The sequence below is a fragment of the Barbatula barbatula genome, assembly GCF_947034865.1.
Source record: "Barbatula barbatula genome assembly, chromosome: 22".
In the NCBI taxonomy this organism is placed as follows: Eukaryota; Metazoa; Chordata; class Actinopteri; order Cypriniformes; family Nemacheilidae; genus Barbatula; species Barbatula barbatula.
Genome location: NC_136785.1, coordinates 20,969,089 through 20,995,947, shown reverse-complemented (window position 1 = coordinate 20,995,947; position 26,859 = coordinate 20,969,089). Strand labels below are relative to the sequence as shown.

General features: G+C 42.0%; 2 protein-coding genes across 2 annotated transcripts; both read right to left on the bottom strand.

Moving 5' to 3' along the window:
• Positions 1-7,920, bottom strand: cct6a (chaperonin containing TCP1, subunit 6A (zeta 1)). Its single transcript, XM_079486458.1, has 14 exons — positions 7,639-7,920; positions 7,297-7,360; positions 7,045-7,179; positions 6,785-6,958; positions 5,603-5,706; positions 3,497-3,607; positions 3,272-3,431; positions 2,145-2,227; positions 1,710-1,806; positions 1,486-1,633; positions 1,268-1,401; positions 1,091-1,193; positions 480-552; positions 1-236 (listed from the first exon to the last, which is right to left on the bottom strand). The coding sequence occupies exons 1-14, from the start codon at positions 7,773-7,775 to the stop codon at positions 164-166; spliced, it is 1,596 nt and encodes a 531-aa protein (XP_079342584.1). The 5' UTR covers positions 7,776-7,920; the 3' UTR covers positions 1-163.
• Positions 7,893-21,560, bottom strand: LOC306911259 (protein NipSnap homolog 2-like). Its single transcript, XM_079486459.1, has 10 exons — positions 21,374-21,560; positions 20,951-21,060; positions 19,757-19,802; positions 19,318-19,412; positions 16,734-16,804; positions 11,412-11,552; positions 11,127-11,158; positions 9,122-9,216; positions 8,938-9,021; positions 7,893-8,465 (listed from the first exon to the last, which is right to left on the bottom strand). The coding sequence occupies exons 1-10, from the start codon at positions 21,457-21,459 to the stop codon at positions 8,401-8,403; spliced, it is 825 nt and encodes a 274-aa protein (XP_079342585.1). The 5' UTR covers positions 21,460-21,560; the 3' UTR covers positions 7,893-8,400.
• Positions 21,561-26,859: the final 5,299 nt, after the last annotated feature.

Here is a 26,859-nt window from a genome sequence, read left to right as displayed (position 1 = left end):
TCTGAACCAAATTGTTTAATAGATACAAGGAAAGTGTGCGTTACAACAGTTCAGTGCTTCTTGAACACAATCTCTTAAATATACCAATTAAGTGAAATGGGGTGAGACGTGCGATTGATCAGATTAAGATGTTGAGACGACCTCTTTACGCTGCTGGACTGTGTTAACCTTTGAGTGACGACATCCCGGCTCTCATGATCTCATCCACCAGAAGAATGTTACTGGCGATGACAGTGCTGTGTGAAGCAGACAGAAACAGAGACAAACATGAGACTCGGCTGCTGAGAGAACAGATGTAAAGAGATGAGAATGTACTCGCTCTTGTGCCTGATGATGACTGTGTGATGATCATCACTATTAAGATGCACAGAGAGAGAGAGAGCGGATGATGTAGCATGGTGTCTGGCTGTATGCACTATAGACGGAGTACAACAGAATTCATCCATGCGCTTCACGCCAAGCGCTCTCTTCACACTCACCACGAGTGAAGCAGCTGTTTCTTCACGCTGTAGTTGTCCCACACACCTGCTTCTGCTGCCACCATCGGTTCTCCTGTAAACAAGGAAAAACAGGAACTCAGACAGAACCACATAGCGCAGATACACGCAAATGAACATTATTGAAACGGGTGTCCGGCTCTGGTCAGCATTGTCAAAATAACTACAAGATGATTTAAAGAAATAAAACGTGTGACAGTTAATGGCCACAATGTTGTCTAGGCAACAATGTCCCAGTGCATATTGTCCTGCGTCACACTGAAATGTTTACTTTTAATGCAGAGTGTAAGAAGGTGAATTGGGTTGCAGCATGTGACATGAAAGTATGTCAGGAGGGGCGGGGCTACTGTCAGACCACCCACTGCCATCTAAAGAACACCAGAGCTACTGATCGCTGCAGTATTGTGTTTGGAAATGTACTCCTGTTGCAATCGCTTTAAAGTACGTTTAACACCGACGACATGTTTGCTGCATTTATAAAGCACAGGGTTATTTCACTCTTTGCTCTAATAGCAGAACATCATGTCTCGCATTGGCAGCACAATTCCCAGAGAACACAGGACTGATATCACACGTGTGTGTGTGTTACATGCCTGTGCTCAGATCCACTCCCACCAACTGTCCAGACTCTTTAAGTTCACTCTGCAGCTTCACAAGTGTCTCCTGTGGGTCATAGCCGGAATTCTGAGCCAGAACCTTAAAAAAAAAAACACACCAATAAGACACAATCTTCACTTCTACATCACAGGTTTGAGATGGCATGATGTTACCTTAGGGATGATCAGAAGGGCATCAGCAAACGCCTGCACTCCCAGCTGAGCACGACCCTTAACCTTGGGCTTGTGTTTGATCAGCGCGTCAGCCAAAGCCACCTCAAACGCACCGGCCCCGGCCACGACCGAACCTTGACACACACGAGAGAGAGAGATATGAGTCCACCCTCAACTCTTGTGATGGAAAACATCACAGCACTCTCTACTGCACATACCATCTTCAATGGCGTTCTTCACTGCTCGGAGTCCGTCTCTGACGGCGTCTTTGATCTGTGTCAGCGTGTGTTTGTTGGGTCCTTTAATCAGCAGTGTCACAGAGCGAGGGTTATCACACTCCTCGATGAAGGTGTACTTCTCCTCAGCCTAACACAAAGAGACAAACATGAGCCGTGTGATGTGATCTGACAACATTCACACACACAGAGAAACGGCTCCTCACCAGCGTGTGCTCGTACACGAGTCCAGCGTGACCCAGACACTCAGCCGTCAGATCATCCAAAGAGTTCATAGCGACACCACCGCACGCCAGAGTCAATCTAACACAAAAACATCAAGTGTTAAGCTTCACCTCATTTATTTATGTCTTTAGTGTTTGAACCCTTGACTGATGTTCAAGGCAGGAAGGTTTTTGCTGGCGGATAGCATAGGATTCTTTAGGACGGAGTCTCCTTAAACTCTCAGCGTTTTAGTACAAATCGACATAGAATTCTTCATGTGTGGCATCTCTCATGTAGAAGTGATGGCAACGGTTTGATACCATCGTGACATGTAAGGAGTGATGCTGATGATGTGGCATGGTGTCTGACTGTCTTTCCCACTGTCAGAGTAACACAGAATTCAGCCATGCTATCCCAGAAGACTCTAGAGGCCTCACCTCTCCATGTTCCTCCTCTTGGCCCGGCGCAGTGCCACGATGCCTTCTTTAGCCAGCGCGTCCAGAGAGTACGGATCCGTACCCTGAGAACACATTCAGTGACATCAGTGACTACTCAGGGTCTCTACAGACAAATTAGATTTCAAGCAGTAATTTCAATCTTAGACACGGCCTTACTCAATATTGCCAATATTAAAGATAAAGGTTATATTTTTACAGAATGTTCTTTACATTACATAAGATGATTTTAAGCAGAAAATCACAAATAAATACTTTAGATGGGTTTTCACAGACTGGGTCACGTATGATGGAATAAGCCTGATTTTTAATCACAGCATTCATTCATTCATTCGGTGTTATGAAAAGTTTCTTCTTAAGCTGTTGTGGTGTTCTTTCACATTGTTTAAAGATTATTATGCAGTGTGATCCAAAGCGTTCTAAATTATTGACCCCCGATGTCAATCCCATATGGAGAACCTTTATATATGAGTGGCCAAGCAGAAGCCCAAAAATAGTCATTATCTCGTAGCACTAAAGGAAAGGTTCGACATCAGTCAGGATCCAGCAGAGAGGCCAATTACAGAGGTTATGATAAACAAGGCCCAACGCTGTAAAGATTGACTCTTTGCCAATAAACGCATGTAAAACTTAAGATAGCTAGCTGAAGATATCCACTATACCATAGAAACATGTGGAAACTTTATCTACAAATACAGAAGCAGCAAACGTTGCAATAGACAAGATCTGTGTCCCTGCAAGTGGAAAATGTCTCGCAATCCTCAAGCCTAGATGTGTATATTGTGAAGTTCCACTTGTGTTTGTCTCTTTAACTCTCACAGCAAGATCAGACCCCTTTGAGCTACTCAACTGAGGCGGATCATTACAAGCTTCACTAGTTGTGCTCTCTGCCCTTTCCAAACATGTCAGTACACCTGGTCTAGATCAGATCATCTTAAACTTTTGCTCAGGGCCACAGGAGGATTTGCAGTCGCGTTTGAGAACCGCTGACTAGAACACCTTGTAAAAGAGCCATAGATGTTCGGCTCTAAACATTTTCTTTGTTGATGAGTCTGTATGTGACGGAAATGTTACACAAATCATCCTTCAGAGTGTGAATAATCTCTAACCTTCTGGTTAATGAGCACAAAACCCTTCTTGCTATCCGCACAAACTTTATTCTTCAGCTCGATGATCTTCATCACACGATCTTCAATGAACTTCCTCTCCGCCTTCACCAGTTTGTCTCTCTCCTCAGCGCTCTTGTAGAAGAATCCAGAGTTCACCTCTCTATGAGATAAATATTTCAGCTCTCCGCACAACATCAAATGTACAGCGAAGTGAACGAAGCTTACGTTTTCTCATATTCTAGAGACACGTTGCAGGTGAGAATGTAAGCGTCCTCCACCCTCTTCTTCATGTCAGGATGTCTAGCTCCATGATCCAACACCAGACCTCTGATCAGCCTGAAAAACACATCACACCTCTGATCAAATGTGTCAGTTTTTCATAGTCTAGATATCCATCTAACTCTTAACCAAGAACACAGATATTTCACACCTTGTCAACGATAACCAATCAGGAAGTCATCAAATAAAAACTACGACCGACAGCACAAATCATGTGAAAGATACAAATGAAGTAATGAGTGTATTTCAGGTTGGTCAAAAAGTAGTTACAAATGTTTTGAAAATAACACTCTGTACTGCATGAATAAATATAGATTAAAGCCATAGTATGTAGATTCCGCCGCTAGAGGTCAAAACAACAGCAATGGCATAGCCTGACGACGATGTGAGGGAGCGTTGAATGATGGGAACGGTTGTTTTCTACTCCACCGCTGGAGACGTTAACATTCCTTGCTGATGAGTGTCATTTGTTCAAAGCACTGGAAGCGCTCTAAACACTGTCACACACAATAACCCTTTTAAAACTGGCCGTGTGAAAGGTTGTATGAATATAATAAACAATGTGTTGAACACATACATCTCTTATCTTTGGGTTCTAAATGTTATGAGCATGAGCAAAGATCTCTGCAACTTCAGAAAGGGAAGTGCTTTAAGCGCATCTTTCTGCATCTGTTATGCGCATGACTGTAGAGTCTATAGAAGCACATGCATTAAGCGCATCATCCTGTGTCCAGGAAGCACATCAGCACATTTGTCTCTCACTGCCCTCTCGCACTTGACCGAGAACAGAATCACAAAGTTGTCACCTCATGAGGTGTCTAAAGCTATATGAACCCCGTAGCACTTCATGCAGAACGCTCTTTTTCAAAGGACTCTAGATGGTTATCAGATGTGACGATGATATGTGCAGCTTGCTCCGCTTTTTTCACAGAGTGGATAATTCTTGTCACAGTCTTTTGTATTTTTGGTGAGACTTCATTCGTGACGGACAGCCTTCTGAGCTCTCTGCTGTAGACTAATATCAGACAGCGAGACTGCGTCTGTGAAGCCGGGGCCAGTCATCTTCAGTTGTTGCATTGTTCGAAGGCACTTTAAAGCCGATGCTTGCCCACATCAATCTGGATCCTTCACAGCCATCACTTGGTTCTGACAATATTTTTCTGGGGCGTGCACAGAAAACATCTTTCATGATGCATCGGTGCAAGGACTTTGCAGCGCTGATACGAATGACCTGGCTGTGATGCATGACCCAGATGTAGTGGGTCTTAGCAGCATGCTGCATATATAATCAAGTGTGGCAGTGCTCATCGTCTCCCCATGAGGTGCATCAAGAAAGTGTGCGCAGCCCAAATGTTGAGTTCAGACACACTGATGAACTTCCATCTCGTGCACACAATTCTACAGCAAGCCTTGGCCGTGCTTCTAATTCCTTAGCACACACTGAACTGAGTGAGCTTGCGTTACAAGCCATGGGAGTTACTGCGAATCATTGTGGCCCAGCCATAGGCGCTCTTGTACAGCCTTGGTAAGCAGGGATCGACAATAAGGACTCGGGCCAGCATGGGAGACCTTCAGGGCAGTTGATCGGCAAAAGTTTATCATTTGCAAGTTTATGCCTTGCCATATTCTCAAGACTTCGGTTCTCACAAGCTGTGGGTATGATTTGCACCCTGCAGGAAAGCCGCATATCTGACAAAGCAACAAAATTCAAGTAAACAGAAACAAGTTTTTTTTTTAAAAAACCTTGAAGGGCCAGCAGCATAATAACATTTATCAGAAAAAACATTCACTGCTCTGGACTCTTATTACATCATAACTTAAGGTTTGATTTTTATGGGTAAGACTATACAGCCATATTTTACATTTGGTTATTTCCTTTCTGTACCTTATAACTACTATAAGATCAACCTTAAAAGCACTCATTTTTATTTGTATGTTTTATTACATTTACCAGCAGCTTTGGAATAGTGAAAACATTATCTGTGTATTCATCATCATTATCATCATCATGATCCGATGTCACAGTAAAGAAAAAACACTGAAGAATCTCACTGTGTGTCACTGTCTGTTTTGTGTTTCATCTCCATGATTTCCACCATGTAGAGGTCGATGGGTTCATTGGGTCTCCTGATGGCAAGAACAGCATCCACTACAGCCTAAAATCAAAACATCATACCAATAAATGTATATTCTTAAAAAAAAGACATCATTGTTTGTAGAACATCAGTAACAGGTTGAATTGGTGTGAAACAACGACGATTGTGATATGTCAGCACAGTGAGGAGCCTTCCATGCCGCTGCTTGTGTATTTACAGCCATATCTCAGTTTTACGCAGGCTTCAGGAATAGCATTCACCCATAGCAAAACGACATCCTGGTATGGTATTTTTTCACATATTTTGAATAACTAGTGATTTCACTTAATTTTATATTATATTACATATACAGTATATATTCTGTTGCATACCTGTTTTATCAACACATCGTCGTAGTAATGAGTTCTAGAAGCTTTAAATACCTTCGTCGTGAAGGTGCGATGTCTCAATATTGCTGTGTCCTAACGGACTGTTTTTAACGTTAGGCAAGCATTGGTTGTAAGCACGCATTGGTAAGCACACCCGAAGCGAGAGAACAACTGAACCTAAACACAGAAGTGGCCGCGCATAGTCAATTAGAATGTGTATTACTGTTCGGGTGAATATTATTTGTTTTGCGACAGAGTTCATTCAATTTCTTAAAGGAACGTGGCGTGTGTAATGTTATGAGCTGTGCAGATGGTTTGTCAGTATGAACAAACGCATATTGCCATCAGAATGACTCCTTTGAACTGATTTTTTGAAATGGTTGAAACTTTTCTGTCACTAGCAAATATAAAAGTTCAGTGAACCACAAGAGAACGCAGGATGTGAATGAGCTTTACTCGCTCAGTAAAACTGGTTTATCTAGCTGGCTATTGTGGGCTGAAAAGTTCAAGTTAATTGAAAAGCATAGAAATGTTTTTAAATCAAATAACTGCTGAAGCAGTCTTCAGTCATGTCTGTATTGTCCAGCACATCTGCATGAAATCCAACCTTTGAAAGTTTCTGTTGATCTAGGAAGTCATTGTGAGGTTCAAGGAATAAAATCGAAACAATGTCACCGGTGTAAGGAACTAATGCAATTGTATAGCGGGCATGAAATAACAGTTCATCCAGGTGAGCAGATGAACATGAAGAGGGCGGTTTAATGCTTCACCTCGGTCAGCAGATCGGCCAGCTCGGTGTGCACTTTGGTTCTCAGTGACGTTCTGGCTACGTGGATGAGCGTCTCTCTGTCCATCTCTTTAGTGACCTTCACCTCCTCCAGCACCTCCAGGGCCTTTTCTTTAGCCGCCTCAAAGCCCTCGGCGATGACCCTCGGGTGAAGACCCTTCGCACGGCAAACAAACATCGGTCGGTTTCAAAGAGAAAAGGCACACAGCAGAGAAATGAGCGTGACGTGAAGTGCACATGAACCTCAGAGACGTAGAGGTCGGCCTGCTTGAGGAGCTCTCCGATGATGAGCACGTTAGATGTGGTCCCGTCGCCCGTGATGTCGTCCTGGGCCGTGGCCACCTTCGCGATCAATGAGGCGGTGGGATGCTGGATTTGCTGCAACAGATCAATCACGAGCTGTTATGACGCTGTACGGTCATGTGACACACACACACACACACTTCCGAACTGACCAACATCAGTCAATCACCGAAACAACATGAAGCTCCTCACCATCTCGTGCAGAAGCACATTGCCGTCTTTAGTCAGCTTGATGTCTCCCGCACCGGAAACAAGCCTGCAAAACACACCCAGGGTTACTGTGATCGACGTACGTCACACGGACGCTTACCGCTGTAACGAGCGGAAGCTAAGCGCTAATGCTAGCAGCCATGTGCGTTCTCTGCAGTGACGCAGCGGAATACACTTCCCTCTTTCATCCGCCGCTCGCGCTCTTACGCTCGGCTTGAATAACGTGCGTGTCTCGTGTAATCTCGTGCGTGTTCAGGCGGGATTTTAACCGGTTAGCGGATTAGCTCGAGCTGAATCACGCGCGTGCGCGAACAAAGAACTCACATTTTCATGGTTCCTTTGGGTCCCAGATTACTCTTGAGCACGTCCTGTAGCCCGCGAGCCGCGCTGATGTTGACGGCCAGAGCCGCCTGGGCCCGCGCCACCTCCGCCTTCGGGTTAAGAGCTTTCACCGCCGACATCCTTTCTGACGATCAACGAAGGAGTGACCGAACGACACGGGAGCGCGCACAAGACACCGCGAGCTTCCAGAAGCCTCCAGCCCCGCCCCCTGCCGCGCGTCCGTTGATTGGCTCGCTGGAGTGTCCGTCTTTGTCCAGCGTCGCCATTAGTAACCAGCAGACCTCGACATGTTTATATTGGGAGTGATGATATCACACAGCAGCACTATTCACGAACAGATGTTTTTAATAATATAATGCGAGTCCACGCAGGGATGAATATCATTGATATCACAATAAATACAGTCATGACTGCAGCAAAAGGCCCAAACGCAACATCTTCACAGAGAGAGAGAGAGAGAGAAACGGTGCTAAACAAACCTTTAAGAAGACTAAACAAGCTTCACATTACAATGAAGATGAAATAAATGATTGTTAACATTGACTACATCAAAGATGTGCCAGATGAACAGACAAAATGTATCTAATAAAGTGGAAAGGAAACATCTACACAGTTTATTATCGGATTAAAGGTGTCATGTTTTTATTAATGGTTAAACAAAAGTCAACAGCAGCCAATAAGAAACACGATGTGAAAGCCATTGAAAAAGAACAAAAGCATTGAAGAATTGAAAGCCTCAGCAGGTTATTTCAGAGGAGACGTCTTCATTGGGATCATAATCCTCGACTCCATGTGTTGAATCAGAGGAACTGTGAGACAAAGAGAAAAACACAACTCATTTCTTGATCTATCCAGATTCATATCAAGATTTTGATTTGAGCGTCTGTTAGACTGACACGAGCTGCACTGCGTTCTCATCGGCTTCTGTCTGAACTCTGATGTCGTGTTCTTACGTTGGCCTGTTAGAGGTCACTCAGGATGACATATGCTTCATTTATTGTAGTGATGATGCAATATCATTAAATGTGTGTGTTAATGGACCCTGGAGTTGTGAACAATGTCTTAGGAGTGCTCGAACATTACACCTGACACCTGAATAGCTAACAATCTTCCCAATACTGATGTCACCTGCATCCCGAGGGTGAATGAATCAACCGAAAAGCTTTATTATTGGGTGACGTTTAGATCTATTCTTAGGCAACACCAGCGAACAAAAACTTCACCAAAATGTTTTTTACGCAACTTGTTTGTTTTTTATTGCAATTGACTTCATGAGCTCACCTGTGTAATACACCACCTCGTCCCAGCCGTCATGCTTCCACGCTGCGTTTCTGGTCTCTTCTCGTGACTGAAGGTCTTTGTACGCTGAAGGAAAACCCTCCATAACATTAGAACAGATGTGTGTAAAATACAGACTAATAAATAATGCTTCAGTGAAAACTGTCAAAGTTATCCGTTCTCTCACCCCAGAGATGATGCACCATGTACAGACGGCCGATCTGAGAGAAGAATCCGCCAACAGCCTCCTGATTCTGCTGTCGAAACTCAATGGCTCGAGCCCTGCACAACACAACAACAACAATAACGCTAATGTAAACCTCTGCATTTCTTCAACATTTCTTCCTTCTGAATTCTTTGTGTTTTCTGTGTTTGCGAAATGAATAAATCAATATTGTCGTTTCAAGAAACATGTAGATTCTTTCATATGAGGATTAAATGTTCGTTTTAAATAAAGTCAGGCAGAGCTAAAACATATTGAAACAATTTGTGTTCTTGAAACCTTCAACACAACACAAACACAGAGCTGAAGATCACTGTGTGAGGTAGGCGGGACGAGAGCCGGGATGCGAGGCCAGTGTGTGAGTGTTAATGAGCATCAGCTGTACACGCACCCGTCTCCTATCATGGAGGAGATTGGGAGCATAAGACGACGAGCGACCAACCGTCAGTGAGAGAGGACCGGGCCCGGACATTGGTTATGGTTTGTGTGTGTTCGCCCGTGAGGGGGCTGCCGGCTTTGTTTATTTACGTCTGATTTTTATTAATTAAAATGTCTTTTACGTTCGCCAGTTCCTGTCTCCTTCCTTCCCTTTAATGGAACTTTGTTATAGTGGTGCTGAAACCCGGGAGGAAGGAGAGACATGCTGTCAGAGTGGCCTCGCGGTACCGGAGAGTTCAGGAGGTGAGATGTCCGCCAGCGGCTGCCCGAAGCAGTGGTTCTGGAGCAGAGGAGACCTCGCCGCCGAGCACCTGGTCGAGGTGAGATGGCTGCCTCCCCAGAGGGAGTGGGGCGGGTCGCGTTCGCCATTGGCCGGAGCCTGTCTCATCGGCCCAAGAGGGGATCAGCGGGGGCGGTGGAGCCGAGAGCAGCCTCCGCCTGCCAGAGGCCTAAACCTGAGTCCGTCTGCCCGAGGGGGAGGAGCAGGGGCGGAAGAGCCGGGAGGGGCCACCGCCCACCAGAGGCCGGAGCCTGCGTCCATCTGCCCAAGGCGGAGGACCTGGAGACGTGGGGCCCGCCACTGTCTCCCTACCAGATGAGCCACCACCGGCCGCCAAGGGGCGCAAGGGTTAGCGCCCGGGCCACCGCAAGGCACTGCGAAGGAGAGTACCCCGGCTGGTTGAGGGCCGAGCGGAAGAATGACGGGAAACCTGACTATATTTAGTTTTCCTCTCTTATTCCGGTTGCTGCCGTCTCCGTTCTCTCGGCTCGTCGATGCATACTCCCAGGGGATAGTTCCGCCGAGGCTGCATGACACCCCCGAGGGATGGGGGGGAGCAAGTGCAGTCTCAGGGTACCCCCGGCCTGTGAGGGGCGATGGGGGTATGTAGCGAGGTAGGCGGAACGAGAGCCGGGATGCGAGGCCGTCAGCTGTTCGCGCACCGGTCTCGTATCACAGAGGAGATTGGGAGCATAAGAGGACGAGCGACCGGACCGTCAGTAAGAGAGGACCGGGCCAGACATTTATTATGGTTTGTGTGTGTCGCCGGCAGTCGCCCGTGAGGGGACTTTGTTTATTTCCGTTTGATTTTTATTAAAGTTATTTTATGTTCGCCGGTTCCCGTCTCCTTCCTTCCTTTTATTGAACCTTGTTACAATCACTTTCATCAGACATGTATGTATGACATGGTTTCTGGTCCAATCCATTGTTTTAACATTTTAGTTCAACAACTCCTTCCTCTCTAATGTTTGTGTGTAAAACATGCTTGAGCAGATGTTAAGATGTGATATTTTATGAATACAAAACAACGTGTTTAAGTGTGATTATGTCAAATGTGTTATTGGGGGGACCACTGGTCTATATTGTTCTTTTCTGTAGTATCCCATGTTTGCTTTGATATATCTGGAAGGGTTCAATCTAATGAGCATTACCATCACTTTCTCACAATTCATCAACTTCAATCTGTGAAGAGCAAGAGAAGCTCTCAGAAAATAACTACAACATTACATTTAACAGACCAAACTAACTCACCAGTAGTTTCCCCACTCGATCATGGTTCCAGGCTGTGAGAAAAAGAAATACATCAGCGTGAAATTATCACAGCTCAGGACACTGTCACTCATTCTTGAACTCAAATGGTAACTGATGTTCACGCCGTGTTTGTGCTGCTGAGTAATTAATCAGTGATTATAAGAAAATCTGAAATATTCAGAGTGTAAAAGGGCCTAAACACTTGCCCATGTCACATTTAATCCAGTATGTGCTGGTGTTTCCACCAGATGGACAGTAATGAGACAGACAGATGAAGGTACACACCCGGAGCTGATAGGATCGGAGCTCATATATGTTGGGCCCGTGTCTAGGCACCGGCTCGTTCCAGAAACTGAACTCCAGCAGAAGTTGATTCCGGCGGGACAATAACATCTTGCCTCGCTTCTCTCTGTACTCCAAAAACGCCTGAGCACAATTTATTGATAATGTTAGAAACATACAGTGGGTACGGAAAGTATTCAGACCCCCTTATATTTTTCACTCTTTGTTATATTGCAGCCATTTGCTAAAATCATTGAAGTTATTTTTTTCCTCATTAATGTACACAGCACCCCATATTGACAGAAAAACACAGAATTGTTGACATTTTTGCATATTTATTAAAAAAGGAAAAACAGAATCACATGGTCCTTAGTATTCAGACCCTTTGCTGTGACACTCATATATTTAACTCAGGTGCTGTCCATTTCTTCTGATCATCCTTGAGATGGTTCTACACCTTCATTTGAGTCCAGCTGTGTTTGATTATACTGATGGACTTGATTAGGAAAGCCACACACCTGTCTATATAAGACCTTACAGCTCACAGTGCATGTCAGAGCAAATGAGAATCATGAGGTCAAAGGAACTGACTGAAGAGCTCAGAGCCAGAATTGTGGCAAGGCACAGATCTGGTCAAGGTTACAAAAACATTTCTGCTGCACTTAAGGTTCCTAAGAGCACAGTAAGAGCACTTCCTTAAAGGGAAGACGTTTGGGACGACCAGAACCCTTCCTAGAGCGCATCTGAGCTTTCAGGGGAGAAGAGCCTTGGTGAGGGAGGTAAAGAAGAACCCAAAGATCACTGTGGCTGAGCTCCAGTCGGGAGATGGGAGAAAGTCAACCATCACTGCAGCCCTAAGTGCAAGACACACGAAAGCCCGCATGGAAGGACTCCAAGATGGTGAGAAATAAGATTCTCTGGTCTGATGAGACCAAGATAGAACTTTTTGGCCTTAATTCTAAGCGGTATGTGTGGAGAACCAGGCACTGCTCATCAGTCCCAACAGTGAAGCATGGTGGTGGTGGTGGCAGCATCATGCTGTGGGGGTGTTTTTCAGCTGCAGGGGCAGGACGACTGTTTGCAATGGAGGGAAAGATGAATGCGGGATATCCTGGACCAAAACCTTCTCCAGAGTGCTCAAGATCTCAGACTGGGCCGAAGGTTCACCTTCCAACAAGACAATGACCCCAAGCACACAGCTAAAATAACCAAGGAGTGGCTTCACAACAACTCCGTGACTGTTCTTGAATGGCCCAGCCAGAGCCCTGACATGAACTCAATTGGTCATCTGTGGAGAGACCTGAAAATGGCTGTCCACCAACGTTTACCATCCAACATGACAGAACTGGAGGGGATCTGCAACGGGGAATGGCAGAGGATCCCCAAATCCAGGTGTGACAAACTTGTTGCATCTTTCCCAAAAAGACTCATGGCTGTATTAGATCAAATGGGTGCTTCTACTAAATACTGAGCAAATAAGGGTCTGAATACTTCAGTTTTTCTTTTTTAATAAATCTGCAAAAATGTCAACAATTCTGTGTTTTTCTGTCAATATGGGGTGCTGTGTACATTAATGAGAAAAAAATACACCAACCCACTCGGACTCGAGGCTGATTGCGGCCCGCAGGTGCCGATCGGACATCCATGCGGGAACGACCGTAAGGTCGCCAGACTGGGGGTGTTTCGGACTTGGGCGTTCATGGCGAAAAATATAAGATCGCTAGGATCGCAGTCAATTAACTCAAGAGAGCCTCTTTTGAAAATCTGGTTTGGACGAAGTGTGAGATATGAGCTCCAGGCGGTCACCGGTCGCTCAGAGCTCATGTACCCCGCCCCACGCAGCCTCACCTCGGCAAGTCATTATTCACCGCTGGCTCTGATGTCTCTGTAGCTGTTAACCATGAGATAAATGAATGAGATAATTAGTCATGCCTCGGTAAAGTCCCGATGATCTTAAACAGCTCTTAAGACGATGTTATCAGAGTTCCCTGTGGTGTGATGCGTGTTAAGAGTGAATGATCCTGATCGGAAGATCATCGGAGCCACCCCGATCGCGAATCTTAAATATCCAACATGTTGAATATTTACAATCAGAAATCCTGATGTGTGGGGAAACCCAGAGGACACGCCCACAAGAACTCTGTTGATTGTCAAGTGGAGCAAAACCATAACCAATCAGAAAGCCAGCTGCGAGAAAAATAACACCCGTAGTTTCCACTTCAACAAACCCTTTTCTTAATTCTGTCAATAGCATTTCAAACACTATCATCGCAATCATTTCAATATAAACCAGGCTATGTGCAGGTGACGGCAGTGGTTGGAGTCCGAGTGTTTGGATGCTTTAAGCAGGAACAGAAACAATAGGTCCAGTGGAGGCAGTAGACTCTTTCGGATGATGATGTCAGCAGTTATTTAAAAAAAGAAAATGTATTAATATTCTTTTTTAATTACTGTGAATATTTGAGTTGCAATAAAATGATATCTAGAGCTGTAATGCTTTAGACGACCTTAAATGCTTTAGACGACGCTGCTTGAGCAATTTCTCAACGATAAATAATATTTTTAAAACTACATGAAAGGTTATATAGACACATACATAATGAACAAAGCTTACATTGAAATAATAATAAATAACTCATTCTGAAGTCTCGAGAGAATTTTCCTGTGTTCACAGTCGGACTCTGTGGGTATGCAAAATTATTCAATGTAGGATTTTTACTCATGTTTGAGGTCTCTTACTGTTTAAAACCTCTTATAAGATTTAAAAAAATATTTTGGTGTGTAAAGGTGAATACAGAAGACGATTGTGGCTTGTGGTTCAATAGGGATTTTAAAGGGGTCATGTTTCAGGGTATATCGAGATCTTTATTGTGTTTTTGTGGTGAAAAAACACATTATTTTGAACATACTTTACGGTCATTTTTTTCAGATTTTTTCCTGGTTTCTATGAAGTCTCGATACGCTCTGATTGGTCAGGCTGGCCCAAGCTGATCTGTTGTGATTGGTCACCCGCTTAGAGCTTCAGTGGAGAATGTCCCGCATTACTATTAGAGCTGGTATTTTTTTGATTTTTTTAAATGCAGTCCATTCAATATCAATTCTCAAACAAAATGAATAGATTTTCTTTCTTTCATATTTACGCAAGCATTAAACATACTGTTTTTAACGTGAATCCTATTGTTACTACTAGTCTTCTCCATCAGATGTCACTTTAGTTTTTTCAACAGGGATGTTACAACAGGGATTATATTGTTCATTCATTGCTTATTAAACATGGCGGATGCAAGAATGTCGTGTTTTGGTCAGACGAAGTGCATAATGACATACCAAGAGCCCATTTGGATATACGAATAAAAGAATACAAAACGGCGTTCCAAACACCTGTCGATAACTGTTATGTTGACTGTTTGGATATATAAACATGAACACAGTCCATCTTTAAATTAGAGCATTATGACATAGATCTGACAAAATGACCACACACACGCGTGAAAGAGCAGTGATATGGGTAACAACAACCTCGATCACAGCTCTTTAATGTGTGTGTGATCAGACGATGACAGAAACAGAATCAGACTGACAACAGAGAATATGTCAATGAGAACGGCTTTTTGGGTAACAAGCTGTATTAAAATACAGAATGTTGAGAGAGCAGAAGCGAAACGAGTCTAAAATATCCAGATTCTCTTACTATACCTTAAAGGATTACTTCAATATAAACGTTAAATGTTGTGATAATTCACTCACCCACATATAAGCCGTCCGTGTGTTTATTTCTTCTGTCAAAAACTAATTGAGGCTTTTAAAGAAAACTTTCCAGGGTTGTTTTCCAAAAAATGAACTTCAATGGGGTTGGTTGGTTCAAAGAGTGAGTTGGTTAAGGTCCAAATTTCAGTTTCATAGCAGCTTCAAAATCTAAGAGCACCAGGGTTGTAGGGTGAGACAAGAAAACAAGAAACCCTAACCCTACATCTAAATGTGTTTAAAACATGAATAAATCAATAACGAATGAATACCTTTATCGTTTATACATAATCTCTCTTTCAACACTTTACCATATTTAAAGCACATCATTAACAAACTCAAATAACAGATTTTTTGCTTTATCTTTTGTAAGCAATTCGTCTAAAGAGAACACAATTCCTTCAATATCAGTGAGTGTTTTTGGGTCCGTCCTTGTTGTTTGATGAACATTATAAACAGAGATCTTTATTATGCTGCTTCCCCTTTAAGACTGAGTATATGGATCTAATATAGCGTGACGCATGCACTTCCCAACTGTGAACGTTCATGAAACGGACTTCTTTTATAAGGATACTTGCTAATATGGGAATTTTGACAGAATTGTGCGTTTACGCTCGTGTCAGAGAAAGACGACGTGAAGGAGAACTCAGTTTAGTTTTTTGCGCGCTGACTTTCTGGACACGCATATTTCAAATAACCTGCAAGAACTGAAGGCTTTTAGTGATTTTTCTTCATGAATCTGCATTAATGCATGTTTGGCTTTTATTCATAACGACCAACAAATCAGAAGTATTTAACGTCTAACATTTTTATGCTTTGCAGTATTGTTGGAGAGCCTAATGCAATAGTATAGTGCTTAAAGTCTAAACACCCTGTTGCAAATGTTGTTTCCTGCATTAGCTTCACACTCCATACAATACATTTCGTTATCGTAACTGTTTTGTACCTTAGCTGAGGAAATTCTTGCATTCTGCAGGTGAAAAATGTATTTGAGTTGCAAGAGTGAGCGCTTCAATAATCTGCTCTGTCGACCCTTCCGCTTCATCTTTAGCACTGAATGCGACTCTTACACCCGCGCATTACTGTCTTGGGGGCGGGGCACTGATAGATCAGCAAATGGCCGAAGGAGAGAACAGTATATATGTTTCTGCACATTACATTTATAATGCGCAAAAGTCTACAATGATCTGTTTGGCAGATATGTGAGTAGTTGGTTGAAGTCTAGAGCACTGACACAGCGAGGATGCAGCAATGGATCAATGGATACATGTGCTTCTAACTCTAGGGTGTGTCTTTGCTAATAGGGCAGGTTGTTGCTGAGTTTTCACTATGATGAATCTGAAAGCGCTCATCGGAAGAGAGTTCTTCTGGTTTATGTGGATTATAAAAAAGGAGCAAGTGGATTTTTACTATTAAAAGCAGTTTTTTACACAGTCTCATTTGAATTATAAAAAAACAAACAGGACAATAAATAGCACCAGCAATCGGAAAAGTCTCTTGTTACTATGGCAGCATGACAGAAAGTAGAATGAAGTCCTGACTGCAGCACTGAAACATTCACATGCGTGAACGACAACACACCTTATTCTTTTTGAGATTATTCATGACATCAGTCAGGGCCGGATATCCTCCTCTGTATCTCCACAGATGAACTGACAGACACACACACACACACACAGATGCGTTGTCAATAGTTACATACACATATCACATCATTGTATGAAAATAATAGTGATGATTGTTCGGCTCTTTTAGGGGCTGTGTCCACCCAGGGGCTGAAAACAGCAGGATAGAGGTCTGAATTACCGGGGGACCCGACCAGAGTTCTTGCGATGCGAGATACATTTCCGAATTAAATGCGACTATTGTGCACGCGCTGCAAACATGGACCGGTGCTTTCTGCGTAATGCATTTTTTGCAAGGTCCGTGCATGCAGCATTTGCATAACGCTCCTCAGAGCGGGCTGTAAAGATGGCAGAGCAAAGTGCGGATGCGCTGTCCTTGAAGGATGTTCAACATGGACTGGAAAACGGTCAGTTTACTGCTAAGAAACCCACCTCAGGCAAGTCTGATGTATGGGAGTCTTTTTCGTGTGTTATAGACGCAGATGGAAAAAAAATACCCTTTGTGCGATGTGATAAATGCCTAAAAGTTTTACTGTTCAGCTGGAACCTCAGGTTTAAGGCGGCACTCATGCCTCACAAAGGGGCAAACCAAACTGACATTTACTTTAAGTCTGGGCAGGTGCCAGAGCAGTTTAAGAGACCACCGAACATGTGTTGAATTTGTTTGCAAAGACATTCGACCGTACGATACTGTATCCAGAAAAGGCTTCACACAACTGGCCCAACATTTGGTCAACACAGCAGCAAAAATAGGAAGATTTGATGTCAGTGATATACTACCACACCAAACAACGGTGTCAAGAAATGTTGAAATGAGGGCTCAGAGTCTACGTGGACATGTTGTGGATGAAAACACTGCAACAATATTGAAGTTCGGATGCGCAGTTACAGCAGACATATGGACAGAAACCTATCGCAAATGTCCTTTTTGTCAGCAACCATTCATTACGTTAATGAACAATCTGAGCTACATTCAAAGACGGGTGAAGACAATCGAAGGCACCTGCTGCAGAATCTCAGAGTGTTTGGCATTGATGCAACAGAAATGGGCAGAAAGATCTGAAACAATCCGTAGAGACACGGTGGAACTCCAACTTTGACATGCTAAATTCTGTTTTGGAACAGTACAAAGACATCGCATCTGTGCTGACTGAGAGCAACAATTATGACAAGATCGGACGCATCGGCGTCAGCACTCTTAACTTACTAGTATCATTCCTAAAACCCTTCAAAGAGGCAACTGACGACTTGGAAACCGACCGCACAGCTCCAAGTGCCTCCCTGATTCTTCCGTGGTCTGATTCTACACTCGCTGCTTTCTGAAATAGCAAACGTCTGTGTGACACTGCTGAAAGAATTACTGTCAACAGACAGCACTTCGCTACATTCGGTTCACATGTTTTATAAAACAGCAACCTTTCTGACACCAAATCTGCGAGGTTTGAAAATGTTGGATGAAAAAGGGCGACAGGAGGTGATACAGGCAGTCAAGGAGATGATCGAAGATTTAAAGTTTGATACGCATGATGAGGATGTTGAGCCAACACCGGCCAAAAGGCCTACTGTTCTTCATACATTTTCAGAATGGGAGGATGATGAAGAATCATGTGGATCAAAATCCCTCGATGTGCAGATTCAGGAATACAGAACCATGCAACTTGAACTATCAAGTCAACAAGTTTTGCAATGGTGGAATTCACATCGTTTCCAGTTCCCTGCTCTGAGCAACCTTGCAAGATATGTCCTCTGCATCCCGGCCATGAGTGCACATTCCTAGAGAGCATTCAGCATTTGTGGTCGGATTTTGGAGGAGAAACTTTCGTTGCTGAAACCGTCGTCAGTCAGTGACATTCTTTTCCTGAATGGATATTTTAAATAATTTAGAAAAATATGATTTTGCAAGTAAGAACGGTTTTCATTCATTTTGTTAAAGGCTTACAATTTTTAGATGTCATTTAATTTATTATCAGTTATTGTTGCTGTATTTATATAGGCTTATTTTCTTTTGTAGGAGAGACGTTGAAGTCGACGGCAGGAATTCTTTTGTTAAATTGTTAGGGTTAAAAGGTGATTTAATTTGGCAATGGTTAGCCGACGGTTTTGTTCTTTTGTTTCTAATTTTAAATGACAGATGTCAATGCTACACTTCTCCTGCTGTGTTGACAAACATGTTACATTTATATTTTGTATAAAAAGAACAAATTATTAACAAACATTTTTTTCTATAACACGTGTTCCTTTTGTGTTGACGGCTAAATGTTAAAAGCATCTTGACAAGACGAATACAAATAAATATTTCTTTGTACAACGTACAGTTTTATTTGTTATCTCTCTCTCTTTCAGTAGTGGAAATTTAAATGTAAAATTGTTGAAAAGATATTATCGGGTCGGGAAGAAATGCATTCTAAGCAAACAGCGGGTAAACACAGAGTAAATACATGGCGGGAAAGGGGGGGAAACGCTTCGGTGAACACTGCCGTTTACACTTAATAAAGTATCAGCGGGACAAATAAAGACAGCAGTGATGATGTGACGCTCACCCGCCTGATCCTGTTCTCCATACCAGGTGTTCCAGGTACCCACCAGTTCACACGGGTAATTGGGATCAGCGTGAATAGATGGCAAAACCTCCTCACTGTATATACAAACACATACAATACTGAACACCACAATAAATCCAATAAACATTCTCTTCATTAATGCATTTTACTCTGTACAATTCATCTCTGTGTGTGTCCTGTGAATTAAACATCTTGTGTGTTCTAACACCATTTCCAGACAATAACATCTTCAATTATCATCAAACAAGGAGGAGGAGTAAATAACAACATTTTTATCTATGCTGAACTTGTAACAGAAAAGAAGTTATTTGTGTAACATTCATTGCAAAACAATATGTATGTGATACACTCGACGTGAGATTTGAGGATGACCTGTGATGTGTGTGCGAACACTGCATGAGTGTCAATGTGATCTTACCAGAGTTTGTTATAATCATCCAGACACTCGGGCTTGACGTTGTGAACTGTAAAAGAAAAATAAGTCCTCCACTATTACATTTCCACTCACACTCGGAGACCGGTCAGATCAGGTGCTGACCGTCAGGGTTGGGAATCATTTGAACTTGATCGATTCAGATTCTACTTATGGATTAAGATTCTTATCGATTCCCAGTATCCATTTCACAGTTAAAGTAAAACATGAATATATCACCCTGTATGATCATTAGCCTGCTTATTGACTTTTTTCAGCTCAGTTTTGAGCATTTGTATACATAGAATCATGTTGTTTCTGATTTATTAAAATTTGTATCACTAAAGCTGAACCTCATCGTGGTTAAACTGTATTGACTATAATGAAACTATAAAGTGGTTCCTGTGCTTTTTAATGCAAATACCATAAACTATGGTTTAACTATGCTTACTATAGTAAAAGATATTGTTCATTATCAAAAGGGCGTTTATTGAGATATCAGCAGATCAGCATGTACATTTCTAAAAATATGCACACAGGAATTGATAAGAGGAACTCAAATTTCAAGTATCTGATTCCTTTGGTTTCCAATCAGATTCCACATTGAAATTGATTTCTGATTGCAAACCCTACTAACTCTATTACTGCATCATATTATTTACACCTTGTGTTTAGAAGTTGAATTGTAAACGCTTGTTGGTTTCTGAATGTTGGCGTCTAACTAGTCACCAGTGATGAAGCATGTCACTGCTATCTTCTAGAAGTATTCAGTGTTTGCCATTCATTCAATAGCAGGCCGCCACTCGAATTAGTTTCACTAGTATCAAAATGAACCGAAAAGAATTTTCTAATGTTGTTTTGCAGCGTTTTAATATCTCCAAGGCAAAATGAGTTGTATACTGTAAAAACTGTATATTTTTATCCCCATTTTTTTAGCATTTTTAGTTAATATAACAATTTACAATAGAATTTCTACGCTTTTGTGCCGGTGAGGACCTCGATGTTGATCTCCCCTGTGACACGGGTCGCCATGAGTTGTGCATTCAGTTTAAGGTCCTCACTAACATATACAACCCAGGTGTTTACTATCAGAATGCAGCGATAGGGACTCTATATTGTCTTTCAGCTTCACAGGGCACAAGATCTGACTTTTCCAACACACAACGTGTGTCTCTTTCCACATCACACACACACACATACACTGAATTTTGTAGAGGTTGCTGTCTTCTTTTTTAGCGAGCAGGTGAGAGTGAGCATCTTTTCTAGGATCCACCTTTCGTACAAACAGAGATTTGATTGAAGACGCGCTCCTGCAGTGAGACAATAAATACATCAGAAATACTTCTGCAACACAAACTCTATTCATTCAGTATTAATGCTGTTGTCATGACGCAACCACACGTGGTCAAACAGTAAAAACACTGCAGCCGAATTCATGTTGACCTTCAGCACGAGTCGATAATCAGACACTGTCCGATCGCGTCACACACTTCCGGTGTGATGACCTCATGTAAACTGCGTTGTGTTTATAAAAGACGTCGTTTATAAAGGTTGTGTTCGCGTGTATGAGACAGATCTGAGTCCGCGCACGTAAACTTGTGTTGTAATAATGAATGACATCACCTGACAGAGACACGCGACTGCGGGGTCGAGCGAAGCGTCGCGTGTCTCAGGCCGCTTCCCAGCGCGTGCAGGACTCGCGCCGCCATGTTCGCTGCCGTGAGCGCGCAATGCCCGTTCACGTGGCCGCCATCCCTTGACGACGGTGGCCGAGATGTGCCTAACAAAACCAAAATCAAAAAGACAAACACGAGCTCTACTAAACACACATACACGAAATATAGAACAATTTACATTTGAGTCAATTGTCGATTAAAAATATAAGATTATCCAGGGGTGTTGTCAGAAAATGTAATCTGTACTAAAAATTACAAATATGTATTTACAAAAACCAAGATATTAGGGTCATTCTATAATTAGGGGTACATTTCAGATCAACAAAAAAGTAAAGAAATCAGTGTGATTTTCTGCAAAACAATGTAGTTGTTTCCATAATATAGCCCCATATTGTTCTAAATTCATTAGTTGCCAAGCTTAAGCTCAAATTACTTTTTAAATATTTAAATGAAAATAAATATTCGGTTCATAGTTTTGTCAACTGTGTTACAGACAAATGTGGTGTCATAGAATACATAAATGAAGTACTACACATATGATAAAACATTTGTTTGAAAGTTCTTGAGTCTATTCACCAGGGGTTTTGAGGTTGTATGTCTAACTGATTTAAAAAATATGAATTTTAAACTGAATAACGGATACTTTTGGTATACTATCATCAAGGATGGATATTTTTTCAACATAATTCTCCATTACACTGAATTTAGAGTTATTCAACGCCTTTATGTAATACTGTTCACTCTAAATGTGTCCTTTTTATCATTTTTATACAATTTTAGCCTACAATTAAAGATTTATGACACAAAAATCACACGAAACACAGTTGACAGATAAAGTAACACAGTGACAGAAGTAACACGGTTGACAGGATGCATTAGGAGAAAAAGAGAAACCTTTCTTTTAAATAAAACCTTTTTATTTTGACAAGTGTCAGCAACAAGTAATTAATTAACTCTCTTGAAACAATGGAGAAAACAAACAAAAACTTAAAAAAAAATGCTGTTAATACTATAGTCTAATTCACAAAACAGCCCTTTCCAACTCATCCTACTTATAGTCTATTTCATCTTCCAGTTTCTTTTGTCCTTTCGTGTTTCTTTTAATTTCCGACAGTTCACATTTCTGAGATCTTGGACCATATGTCTCTGTCGATCTCCACATGATCTCGACGTGAGGTCACAAAAGTTGGAGGAGGAATCATCCTGATGACGTCATCATGCAAATACCATAGGACATCATCCCGTGTTGGCCAGAAAAAGCGGTTGACTCCAATCCGGTGCATACATTTGACTTCGACATGCGTTTCAGTCACCTCTTGAATAATGCCAGGATAAATATCGTCATCATATTTGAGAGAACACCACTTGCCAATGATGTCTGAGTTTTGCCAAGAAATTTCAGGCAGGTCTTCACTGTTATTCTTCTGTGTGGGTGCTGTTGCCTGAACCTCAAAGGTAAACGTTTTGGTGTCATCACATTGACACTCCAGGGTCTGTCTCGTTGAGCAAAGGCAGCTCACATCTCGGTAACTGATTTTTCTTGGGGTCACTGTTACCACTTGGTGAATCCGCATGGTTGATGGTACCACCGGGAGACTATGTGGCATATTCTTTGTGGCTTCATCTACATCCTCCTCCTTTATGTAGAACAGTTTTACTGAGGTCTGTGCATCCACCAGTGCATTGAAGAAGATCTCAGCATTTGGGATGTCTTTCCCATGGCTGACAAGTCGGTCAGCAGTCCTTTTGAGGAGGCCTCCAACTCCATCTGGAGCACCCTTGCCGTGGCTCGCCTCAAAAAAGTTCCAGGTGCCTGCTTTGAACCCATATTGCTGCAGCTTAGTGCAAAACATATAGAAATTGCCTTTTTGTCTGTATTGTGTGCATGGCCCATCGCTGAAGAAATGCACCACAGTCACATTGGGATAGGAAGCCTTGACAAGATCGAGGATTGGGGAAAGATGGGTCCATATGGCTGCTGGGCCTTTCTCTTTTGATGAGCTGATTGTGCCAAAGCATACATGTTCTTCCACTCCACCAACATGTAGAACTCCAGTGTGAAGTGTTGCCTGCTGCTGGTTCGAAGCGAAGTGTACAGCTTGTATTTCAGAGGAGTACTTACAAGCATAGTTTTCTGAGAAATCTACATGAATTAAGCATTCATAATCTTTCATACTTCTCCTTAGTTCATGGTGGTATGTGAATTGCAGTTTTATGTTAAATAGATGTCTTCTGAAGTTTTTAAGTTGGCACTGGAAGAGCTCTAGCAGGTTCTCCAAAGTCGTCTCCGTCGTCTTTTTCACTGTTGTTTTGACAGACACTTTCTCCTTTTCACCTTCCTTGTTCTTTTTCTCTCTGAGAACATTCTCTGTTGTCCACTGTGTGACAAAAACACTTTCTTGCAAATCCCCCTCAGTTGCAACTGGAAAGTCTCTAACTTTGCAGTTGGGACATTCATTGTACATGCAGTCCTTCAAGTTTGAGTCACAGCATATTGACTCTGCCATGTTCTCCAAATCAGTGCTTCCAATGAATCGGAGAGAATGTAGCTTTTCTACAAGAAAACAGAGATTCTCATGTACCTTGCAGAGGCAGGTCTCTCTGTCTGCAATGGATGGATGGACCACCCAGAAGGGCCGCATACGGCAGAACAAACTGTAGCAAATGCGGTCTTGGGGCTCTCAATGAGGAATTTCCTATGCAGGTTTTTCATGGTGTCATTTAGGAACCTTTTCTTTTTCTTTATCTTTCCTCTTGTTATTGTTTGCGATTTTCCAGCTGTTAGGCGACTGTTGTCATCCCTTGTTCAGAAGGATATAACTTTGTCATGCTGTTTAAAACATAGGGATCTGTACTTCATCTTGTTGGAGATTATGGATATCTCACAGTGGTTCTGCTGTTTTCTCGAAATTGCTAGAGTCTCCTGAAATCTTTTTGTCAACTTATATTTTTTCAAAATTCTTCCTGACACTACAGCTGCAATTACCTGTCTAGATTTCTTGTGTTTGGTAGAGGCGTACTTTTTGCGGATGTTGTCCACTAGTGCATGGTGGAAAACTAAGGTTCTCTGCACTTCTCTAGGCACAGGAAATCTTCCTAAAAGGCGTTTGGTTTTTGATCTGGGTGAGTCTGAATCTTTCTGTAGTCGTGCTAATCTTTTTCTGTATTTGTCTGTTTGTCTTTTCTGTTGTTTGAGTGATTCCTTCAAAGCCTGAATCTCCCTGTACAATTTTGACTCCCTTCTCTGCACTTTCTTCCTTCCAGCAATTCTCTGTCTGAAATCATACACAAAGCATTACTTCATTGATCGTGTTTTCATTTATGTTCACTGGACAGAATAAGGATGACCAGCAATTACTCCAGTCTTTTCACCATAATTTCATAATCAAATCTATTAAAAAAAAAAGATTTCCTGCATGTTGTTCACAAAACCTATACCTTGACATCTGAGGCTGGGGATCAACTTCAGAACTCAGGGGTGGAGTAACCTGGTTCTCTATCACTTGCTTTCTCTCTCTGGACTGGTGTTGGGCTTTTCTCCAATATGCTCATTTCCTTCTCTTCTCCTTCTCACTTAAATCTTTCACTGTCTTCACCTTTCCTAGCTTTTTGTCCTCATGCCACGTCTCTCTATGTTTTTGTAAATATGCAGTCCTTCTCTCAGGATTGGCATCACGCCGAGCCCTGTACTGGCGCTGCTTCTCAGCAGCAGATAACCTCATTTCCCTAAAACAAGACTAAGAGCACTTTATAGTTTTTCAATCTTGATTGATAGGGATCACATTAAATAAATGTCAGCAGAAACACACCATTCCAAACCATAAAATCATATAAAAATGAACCATACTTCATGAAATCCTTGTTTGTTGATATATGTATATTTCTGGAGATAATATAGATTTAGCTGAAAAGCTATGGAATGCTCCTTTAATCGAGTGTAATGATTTATTCCGTGTAATATATAGATATTATAATAGTGCTAAGATTAGTTACATTAAACCCTTAATGTGAATCACATGTTTTTATAAAATATCTATTACTATGTAATTACACTTGTTCATATTTTACCATGTCATTCCTGTGTAATAACGATAGTTAATGTATGTTTTTATCAACAATACTCAATATATAGACAAAATATGACAAGAAACCCAGCCAACATTATCAACCGTGTTAATCCCTGTCAACTGTGTTACACTTGATGGGTAACACAGTTGACATTTCTTCCATTTTAGGGCTTTGTGCTAACTGTAGACCTTGAACTTGTCCCCACATTACCTTGATCAACTGGTGTTTTTATACATTTTCTTTACATTTTTGTAAATATAATATCTAAAGTAAGTACACAAGACCATGTTGATAACACAGTTGATGAGCAATTCATCTACTCTATGTGTAGACAATAATCATGATTACAAATTGAAGAGGAGGAGTAGAAACTTACCACACTGTAATTCAAATTCCCGCCACTGAAGGTTGTGACATCACATGATGTTGGACATGTGACTTTGGAACAAACCATTGCTGATTTATAGGGGTTTTGTCAATGGGTAACACAGTTGACAAAGATTTCTCGGACACACACAAAGTTAATAATTTAATAGATATAAACGAGTGAATTCGTTTTTTAAATACATTTGCCTTATTTTAATAATTATTTTTACAAAAATGATGAAAATAATATAAAAAAAACATGTATTGTATCGGACTTTTGAAACTCGAGTCCTGCGTGTTCAAAATTTGAAGAAAAGTCAAAGAGATCGTTTTCCCAATAAGTTTAAGTATAATTTATTATCAGATGTAAAAGCTTCTTCCAGCTGGGGCTGTTCTCTCAACATACATATGAGACAAAACCAACAGAACCCACACTTCTGGGTTACAAGTATTTATAAAGTATGTGACGTCGATTCTATCTTCGGGCTCCTCCCCTTCATCGGGCGGGCGTTGAATCCTCCGGAACCAATCACCTCGGGACATGTAAATCTGACTCCATTCTCCCCCAACCATTGGCTCCTGCAAAACATTTTGAAAATAGCCGGTCCTGCCGAGAGATGCGATTGACGCACACACACATACACTCACACACTTGTTATCTGAGACCCTGCTTCTGCATTCCTCAGAGCTCATGTTACACACTTCTGCCAAATAGTTTTCAAGACAAAGAACCCAGCACAGCATGGACATACTCATCTCATTATATTTAACAGTAAAACAACAGTAAACATGAATTTATAATACATAAAACATCATAATCCCAATAATCCCTCTCTTGACCTCGACAGAGGTCAAAATTCTTGGTCCTCTGGGTCGTCAGTATAGCTGGATAACAACGGCATATTAAATGGTTTTGGGCTTTCCGGTCTCTCAATAGCTGAAACTATTAAACGATTACACAGTGATCTAAGGCAAGGAATGCAACAACAACCACACGTA

Coding starts and splice junctions, on each gene's coding strand:
- cct6a (XM_079486458.1), bottom strand. CDS start 7,775: ATGTCGGCGGTGAAAGCTCTTAACCCGAAGGCGGAGGTGGCGCGGGCC. Junction 6,959..7,044: donor CCGACCTCTACGTCTCTGAG/GTTCATGTGCAC, acceptor TGCCGTGCGAAG/GGTCTTCACCCGAGGGTCAT. Junction 5,707..6,784: donor TGGCCGATCTGCTGACCGAG/GTGAAGCATTAA, acceptor TTTTGATTTTAG/GCTGTAGTGGATGCTGTTCT.
- LOC306911259 (XM_079486459.1), bottom strand. CDS start 21,459: ATGGCGGCGCGAGTCCTGCACGCGCTGGGAAGCGGCCTGAGACACGCG. Junction 19,413..19,756: donor GATGATTATAACAAACTCTG/GTAAGATCACAT, acceptor TTGTATATACAG/TGAGGAGGTTTTGCCATCTA. Junction 9,217..11,126: donor ATCGAGTGGGGAAACTACTG/GTGAGTTAGTTT, acceptor TGTGTTGTGCAG/GGCTCGAGCCATTGAGTTTC.